At 38.4% G+C, this 8747-nt stretch overlaps 1 protein-coding gene across 1 annotated transcript; it reads right to left on the reverse strand.

Annotated features, from left to right (window-relative positions):
- Window positions 1–1451: 1451 nt before the first annotated feature.
- Window positions 1452–7557, reverse strand: LOC118770925 (lipoprotein lipase). Its single transcript, XM_036518707.1, has 10 exons — window positions 7309–7557; window positions 6145–6338; window positions 5793–5972; window positions 5552–5663; window positions 4923–5156; window positions 3785–4027; window positions 3522–3642; window positions 3021–3242; window positions 2770–2865; window positions 1452–2519 (listed from the first exon to the last, which is right to left on the reverse strand). The coding sequence occupies exons 1-10, from the start codon at window positions 7406–7408 to the stop codon at window positions 2498–2500; spliced, it is 1524 nt and encodes a 507-aa protein (XP_036374600.1). The 5' UTR covers window positions 7409–7557; the 3' UTR covers window positions 1452–2497.
- Between the last annotated feature and the right edge of the window lie 1190 nt (window positions 7558–8747).

An 8747-nucleotide genomic window follows, 5' to 3' on the forward strand; every position in this document is an offset into this window, starting at 1 on the left:
ACATTAGCTGATCTGATCATTTGCTGATTGGTATTGGTAATTGAAATGGAAATGTAATTTGTACTGTGAACCATGCACCTCACGAACACTGAAATCCTTTTTAACACATATTTTACTATCTTTAAAAAGAAATCCCAAATTTATTTGAAAGGTAAAGCAATGTTTGACATGTATACTATACACAATGCGCAATTCACAATATATTTATAATGTTTTTGTTTATTTTATGTAGCTAATGTGTAACTAATTATTCATTAGTTACTGGAATTTTATTTGTTTTGTTATTACATGTTTTGACTTTGATGGACTTGGAAATTATGAGCTGTATAATGTCACTGCACTGTACAATGATGTCTCTTTTTCTGGAATATTTAGTAACAATTTAGGATATACTGTAAGAGTACAAACTCTTAGTTTGGCCAGTGGAAAATCAACATGAAGAAAAGGTAATACATGTTTAAGGTAGGGAATTTCCCATAACTTTAATTGTTGTTGGCCACAATGTGAAAAGACTGACACTGAAAGCAGACAGAATGGAGGGAAATAAGCATATTTAAGCCCTGTATCTGTATAGGGAACATGCCTTTTGCCAGCCACAGTAATTCCTTTGTTTTGTAAGCTTGCAGTTGTTGCATGCAACTTAAAAACAGAACAAAATAAAGAACAAATCTTCATTTTAGAAATAGTATATTGATTTTATTATAATATATATACATATTTACAGTTATATACATGAGGACAACAAGTTGTCTGTTGTTTTGGATGAAGCCCATCCAATGGATTCATATGTATAAACATATATGAACAACATGTACCAACAGGTTTACATCATTGTCAATACATAGTATTAACACATATGCTGCAAGTTATTTATTGGTTCTTTGTGACCTCTTTTGTTACCAGTGCAAAAACATAATTTAATACGTACCGTTTCCATCTCCTGTCTGAATAGAGCTGATATAAACAATGATAGGGAACCATTACAGTACTGATAGTTTCATATGACATTCACATTTAGGTACTACTTGACAAACTGAGTTCTCACTTCACACCTTTCAAGACAATGCTGCAAACACTAGACAAACAAGAGGCCTCTTCATTAAATACTACCCAATGCAGGGCTGTACCAACATTGGCAACAGTGAGACTCGGTGTTGCTTTGCCTGAGTTAGTCTTTACAGGCGATGCAATAATGATATGTCTGTGTTTACACATTTATTTTAAAATGCTAGTAAGATAAGCAGGGGTGAATTTTTTTTTTTAATTTCATTTTCATTTATTCCTTTTTCAAATAATAGAGTCAAATTGTTATTCACCATTCTTGCGATGTTTGCAAGGGTTTAATCAATAGCTCAGGTGTAATCATTAGCAGAAGTGGACCACCCATGCACTACACCTGCTGAATTTAATTAGCACAACTCTTCAGCCAAGTAGAGGAGCTAATTAGTAAAATCACCTTTTTTAGTGAATGGCTAGAACAAATACATGGTAGGACTTTTACTTTCTGAAGCCAGGGTTTCCACCCCTGATCATTAGTAGGTATTGTGTAAAAGACTGCAATGTCCTCACTGTCAGCAAAGGCCCAGATTTTTCACTCTAAACGAACAAGGTAATTTACATTGACCTTAATAAGATATCTTGAACTAAGTCATATAAAAAATAATACACATCTTTTTCACTCAAGTGCTTGAATAAATAAACTGGATAGACTCACTAAAATACTACTGATGTCTTCTAATACCTTAGAATTTAGACATTACACTAACCAAGATATGCACAATTTACAATAAAATGATTAATGATACAGCAGCACAGTAGACATCGATTAAGACAGTTTACATATTGATTGCAGCTCCCATTTGTACTGCTCCCAATATTTTAAGGCACACTCTGTCAGTTCCGTAACCCACAAAGTGAGGCAGACAGTGGTGAATGCTGTTTCAGCCATTATATACAAAACAATACCAGTGGGTGGGACAGCAGTTTAGTCCTGATCCACCAAAGGCTTTGTTGACAGTTCATTTGCTAAGAATTCCCCTGTTAGATGAGGACTACTACCTACTACTACCTGCAATATGTAGGTAATGTATATATACATTCAAGTGTCACAGCATAACACAGAAAGTTATTAAACTGGCAGTCGCACTGATACTTGGCATTGCAAGCATTGCTTTGAAAAAATGAGCCAAAGTTGTGTTTTGCATTCCCATGATTTCTCAAGGCGAGCTCTAATGCAACAATGTAGTAAAGCTTTCAAAGGCATTACAGACATGCACTCAAAAAATGTCTCTTTGGGTTGCCAGATGGAAAGCACAATATTGTATGGCTCAAAAGCAGTTCTTTTTACATATTTACAAATTATGAATGACAGTTCACATTATATACATAGCAGTACATTATGTTTGAGAAACATTAATTACAGCTGAATGGATTACTTTCCAAGTGCTTTTTCAATAATAGGTTACAGTTGGTCCACAGTAGTTCCTTACATTCAGGGTCAGTGTCTCTTCAAGTTATGCCTACAACAAAGAATATGTAAGCAATAATAACAACCAGTTAGTTATTTTACCATATTTGAATGATTCGAATTAGGTTTTACAGAAAGCAACAAAGTACTACGGTGGGTAAAACAGATATGGAATAGTGCATATTCGGATTTCATGAAGCAATGTACAAACGGGGTAATTCAATAATAGGATTTTGAGATGGAGAGAACCAGATTGGAACACTGGCCAGGAAAGACTCGTGTTTTGCTTTGAATTTAATCACCTTTTTGAGTGGCTCTTCCAATCATCCATGCACTTCACAAAGGTGACTTCCTGTGCAAAATTGAGAGCCTGAGGACTTTTGACACAAAAAACCATCCTGGGAGAGAGGAAAGAGAGTCATGTCACATAATGTTGCCCAGCTATTTTGAAATGATCACTGACATTCATAATAATTAAAATCTGGATTTCAGAGTTGATTTCAGCAAAGTTTAGAAGTGATCGGCTGTATCATTTGCTGAGGGCTTTACTCACTTCTTCTGTGTCTCCCCAACTTTAACACGGATCTTGTGGACCTCCACACCAGAGGTGGCAGCAGAATTGCCTGACCACCAGGAGGACACCATCTGTAGCAAGGAGGATGACGACCAGCTGCTGGACTCCTCCCACTTGAATTTCATCATCAGCAGGTCCCCTATGTCCTTCTCTGTCACCAGCAGGAAGGAATGAGTCTTGTTGACTGAAATCTTGTCCTTCCTGCCAAAGAAAATCCCATAGAGGTATATTAATGCAAATAACACCACCAAACCAAAATGTAAGCATTCTGCATGGGTTGATTCATTGGCTAGTGTTTTAAAATCTTATTCCCAGTAGCTGGTGTATTAGAGCATTAAAAAGAACCAGCAAGAATTAAGATGCATGTCAGAATTCAGGTGATACTAGTAAGTCAAAGCCATTCGAATGAGAGAGTGAGTGTCTGGAAATGTCAAGGGTATGTCGTTGTCATTTACTGTCAGTGGTTATTGAGGTTCTCACATGTTCAACTGAAGGTCTTCGGCATCCCCTTTAGTTCCGTACAGAGAGACAGTCAATGAGGGCTCCATCTCAGACTGGTTCACCTTACAGGAGAAGTGAATCTTCAGCTGGTAGTGGTAAACTGTTTAAATAAATAAAAAGAGATGATGCGATCAGTATCATCAGTTTGTTAGTGTGTAAATGTTCTTTTGTTCTATTTATGTTCCATTTTTGTGACTGAAATTTCAATGACACCCAAACAATGGGAAGACCCCACGACGTACCTCGGAATGGCATGGAGGCTCGTGTCTTAGTGAACATCTTGACACTGCGGGCCTTGCGGACTTTGCTGACATCATAGCCCACAGTGTTACAGCGATTCTTCCTGCAGCTAAGGCAGACACCGCGGTCAAACATGTCATTGCTCCCACAGCTGTACGCCTTGCTCGCCTCCTGCTCATTCAACAGTGAATCGATGAACAGGTGGACGGACCTCTCATGCTCACACTTTATTGCATCGGACATTGCTGTGGGCAGAGAAATGGAATATTCCATTGAAATACAACAGTACAGGAGATGGCCCAGCAGACTGCACTATTAGCATATGTTTCTAAACAAAGTGAATGGGGCTAAGGTTGTCGTCATGAGCAATGAACGTTTAACCTGACACCACAGAACTTGTGCTGAACAAAGGCCTTTTTAGAAAGGAATGGCATCATCATGGGTTACCTAATGGGAGGCTTTGCAATTAGGCACATGTTTGGGCCCAGAAGGTTTTTGTTCAGTCATGTGATGATACTACTGTTTGTTTGCAGACATGAATGGTGGGATTGTTTTGACTGGTGCCAAAGCCTAAGTAAGAACAACTGATTAAAGAAAGACCACCGAGTTTGGCTAAGCAGGATGTTTGGACAAACACATACACAGTCTGACATAACACACTTGGTCATGGATTCCTTTTAGATGTATTATGCTTGTTCCACTGGGTCCTTGTTTTTAATCCCCGCCCACCAAAACTGTGTACTTCAAGGAGCAGACAAATGTTTGCATATTTAGGAAAAGATGAACTTAGACAATTATATAGCAAAAAAGACTCTCTGAGTAAGAAATGAGAATGTGTGTTGCAGAAATGTGTGGAAGTTGCCAAGCTTGATGTATGAAAGAGAAAGGACTGATGGTATGAGGCCTTTTTGAAGAAACATTTAAAAACTCACATACTCATAGTCCAAAAAGTCCTTTCACAAACTGTAAGCAAGTGACTTCTTGTAACTGGCAAAGTGTTAAATCATTATGTCCTTTCCATGTCTATTCTTTTTATTTACATTGAATCAGAAAATATTAACCTATTTCCTACTCAGTGTAAAATAAGAAACATGGGTTTCTTGACTGCCATGTGTCCATCTGCCAATTTTTAATGCTCACCTAGTATCCCAAAATTAGCAATTTTCTCAAGGGCTCCACGCAGATTGCAGCCGGGCTGGAAGCTGCCACCATTGGGATAGATATCCACGTGACCCACTGGCTGCTGGATGCCAATGCTCAGGCCCAGAGAGCCTCTGGTGAAGGTGTGGAGCACATCCACAAAATGGGCATCATCAGGGGAGAGGCGGTGATGGGCATGAGCTCCTTCAAAGTCAGGTCCAGCTGGATCCAGACCTGCACCAGGCCCAAACCCAATGTGTGAACAGTCATTATTCAGTTCACCCTTTCAAACACAGCCAACACCTGCAGTACTGTATTCACAAATATATTATAGTAGATGCCCTATAATTGTTCTTTGCTTTACTTAAAACATTGTAGAAATATGATGCTATCACAGGACACAATATAATTTGACATAACATGTCGCAATTCCTGCCTGGGTATGTTTAACCTTAAGTGCTTGAGAAAAATGCTTAATGTATTCTCATCTTTGTGTACACATTATCTCAGTTTAAAGCAGAAATGTCACAAGATTTGTTGTCAGCCCTAAAAATGTGTGGCGTAAGGGTATGTTCATCATTTGTTGCTGAGAAACAGTCCCTCAGGCCCAATTAGAAAGTAACACTCACCAGTTATCCTCCCAATTTTGTTAGAAGCATGACTTCCAGCAAACCCAGCTACATGAGCTCCCAGACTGTAGCCAATGAGGTGAAGATTCTTGAGAGGCACATTAGTATTCTCCTAAAAAAAATAAAATTCAAACTTGCATTTCTTTCAACTTCATATACAAATATGACGAAATCCAACATCTAATCTTGATTAGATCCCCAGATCACACACCACTTTCAAATTAAGAATCAGAATACCAACCTCTATCCAGTCTATAAAGTGAGCAACATCTTGTCCAACTGCTTTAGTGTTCTGGGCAGCCACAACGTAATGATTCTGGGCTGTGCTGAGCCAGTCCACAACTATTACATTGGCATCACGCTCCCTCTCATACAGTGCAGCCACAAGCTTGGCAACCCAGCTCTCAAACATCCCGCTCACCTACAGAGAGAGAGAGAGAGACAGACAGACAGACAGACAGAGAGAGAGAGAGAGAGAGAGAGAGTGAGAGAATCATTATAGTATTGACACACCACCATTTTAAAAATAAATAGTATTATTAATGGTGACTCAGAAAGTTTTTCTTTCACATGCGACATAAGCAAATGCATACCGTCCATCCATGAATCACCAAAAAGGTTTTAGCGGTGGTGTTGAAGTGGCAGTCACTGAGGGTCTCTGGTTTTCCAGGGATAATATAACAAACATCGTCATCTGGGTCTGAAGGTTTTCGCAGAGAGAACTTGGCATAGGCACTGTTGTCATCATTCTTGTTAAACAAGCCCTTCAGTGGCTCCAGAAAATTGTCTGGGAGAGGAAAATTGTAACGATTTAAATAACATTTTTTCGATAACTAACGATGTTTTCCCAGTAAAACATTTTATGGACTTAATTTCATTTGAAACCTTACGTGAAGGTTTACACTTCTTAAGTCCTATTATGAAACCCAACAGCTGACGACACTATATGGGGACTCCTGTAATTGCCCTGTAGAGGGAGTGACAGGGGTTACTCGAGTTCAGTCGGTCAGGCAGCCCCTATTGTGAGAAGGACGTCCCGGTTCTGTTGTAAGCTTTCATACAGACTCGTCATTCTACGTTTACGGTAGAAGCGTTTGGTCAGGTGGCGCCGAACCATGATTGTAAATACACACTTCTTGTTTCTCTCAGACGTAAGGAGAGGGCTGCCATGTTTTACTTAATTTGCTCTAACGGGTGGGCTTTATTTCTCATTTTCACAAGGCACTATTCCTGGCTGCTATATGACATTGATAACAACAAGCAGTTTTTGCTGCCAGCATGGCAGTCATTGTATCTAGCAGATGTATCGTAAAATGTAAATTATCTGAGCTGTTGTTTAAATATAACGATTTCAACAACATTAATTTATGAAGCGAATCAATGGCAAGTACATTCTTACCAACGCGCTAACAGTATTTTTAGGGATCGCCGAAATTCCTCAAACTTCACTCCAGTAGTGCTAACGCGTCACCAATTACCAATTAAATCAATGGAGAAAGTATATGCGTTAAAGTAGCTAACATACATTGCACGCTGTTCAAAAGCTTACACATTCATTTATATGTTTGAAACGAAACAATAACTAGATTTTTACAGCAAGAGTTGAAGATCACAAATATATTTGGTATTAATTGTGCCACACAGCGGTGACATTGCGCAAATGTGCTTTCATATGTGATAATTTCTCACTATCGATGAGTAACCATTGAAACTGCATACAGAGGCATACACAAATTCAGGAAATTATGCAAACTTACCAAACAGAGTATCGGAGAGTTCTTCTTCCAAAGGAGTTACAGGGAACACCGTTAAACATATCACAAACAAGAAAAGGCATTGGTATGCTCCTCTTTTCATGTCTTCTTTTAAATAATAAAGTTCAAGATTAGCGATACCAGATTTATTATAATACCGAAAAGACTGTAATGCAGAAAGAATGGAATATATCCCACAATGAGTGGGATTTTTATTTTCCCAACAAGAAGTCTCAACCTCTCACCCTTGAGCTGGCAGTGTCGTTATCTGAGAAACCTCATACTGATCACTTCTTAAATAGCACCTCTCACTCTGTCGCTTGTCCCATTGGTTGCTGCGTACGGGCGGGGAACCACTTGCAAGAAATAAGCTCTAAGAGTTTTATGCCATTGCTGTACGTACTATAAATGAAAAAAAAAACGTAACGAACACTGATGATTTATTGATATATTACAGTTTTGTTCACGAATATTGAGTTTTGAAGTGTTAAATATAATTCAATTTGAACAACGCGAAATATGCCAATTTGCTGATCCCTTTATCACTGGCCTAGTAACTTTACGATGTTTCCCCATGTTTGAAGATCCAATGTAAAGTCTTAATGCATAACAGTATTACCAGTCATAATAGTCCTCTGAGCAATAATGTTTTCATTCCATTGGCATGGACTGGATAGTATTTGAATAGCTTTTGTCAGCCTTAATGAGCAAATTTTTATGCCTTTTCAGAATGGAAACCCAAAGCTCGAGGTAATTTAAAACACAAACAATGTACAGTAGGCTTCAGGACACATAAACTGAAAAGCCATGTCCTGTTTAAAACAGCTTGTCCCTCCCTGGGGTCTCCCAAAAGGAAATGACCTCAGCCCCTACAAATATTGCCCAGTGTTGTATTGGGCAAAATATGTTTTTGTGACTACAGCATGTTTTTCCACGACCTGCATGCCAGTTTTTACCATCTTTTTGTTTATAATCTTATCTTTATTATAACCATGTGGACAACATTCACAGCAGCAACCACTGATATAAAATACCAGTATAAACTTAATGTGATGTAAAGGAACATCCACTCATCTACTGAGAGATGCTATGATACTATCCCGTCAAATCCAAGTCTTAGAAATGTTAACTCCATGTAAAGCAGTGAGCAACAATCTCAGCCATAGTGCATTGAGATTTTTCTGGACTTTTCTGGACTGGATTTGTATGCATCATCGACACAGAGAAGGAATGGATTGCTATTTTTTTAACTTTCACAGTAATAATAAGTCTGTATTTGTTGTCAGCTGTGGCATTTAATGATAGGCTCAGCACTGAGCTGCTAGAGTAACTGATGTCACAATTTTACAGTTTCCTCTCATGGTTGCATAATATTATTCAGTGAGATCCTGTTTTTCATCCAACACCTAGAAAAACATGGTTACTAGGAATTATGGAATATA

The sequence above is a fragment of the Megalops cyprinoides genome, chromosome 2 (assembly GCF_013368585.1).
Source record: "Megalops cyprinoides isolate fMegCyp1 chromosome 2, fMegCyp1.pri, whole genome shotgun sequence".
In the NCBI taxonomy this organism is placed as follows: domain Eukaryota; kingdom Metazoa; phylum Chordata; class Actinopteri; order Elopiformes; family Megalopidae; genus Megalops; species Megalops cyprinoides.

What these genes read in the sequence shown, in the direction of transcription:
- LOC118770925 (XM_036518707.1), bottom strand. Translation starts at nt 7,408, where the DNA reads ATGAAAAGAGGAGCATACCAATGCCTTTTCTTGTTTGTGATATGTTTA. An exon ending in GTTGGGGAGACACAGAAGAA is followed by an intron (nt 2,866 to 3,020) that starts GTGAGTAAAGCC and finishes CCTCTCTCCCAG; the next exon opens with GATGGTTTTTTGTGTCAAAA. An exon ending in TGGAAGAGCCACTCAAAAAG is followed by an intron (nt 2,520 to 2,769) that starts GTGATTAAATTC and finishes TCTTTGTTGTAG; the next exon opens with GCATAACTTGAAGAGACACT.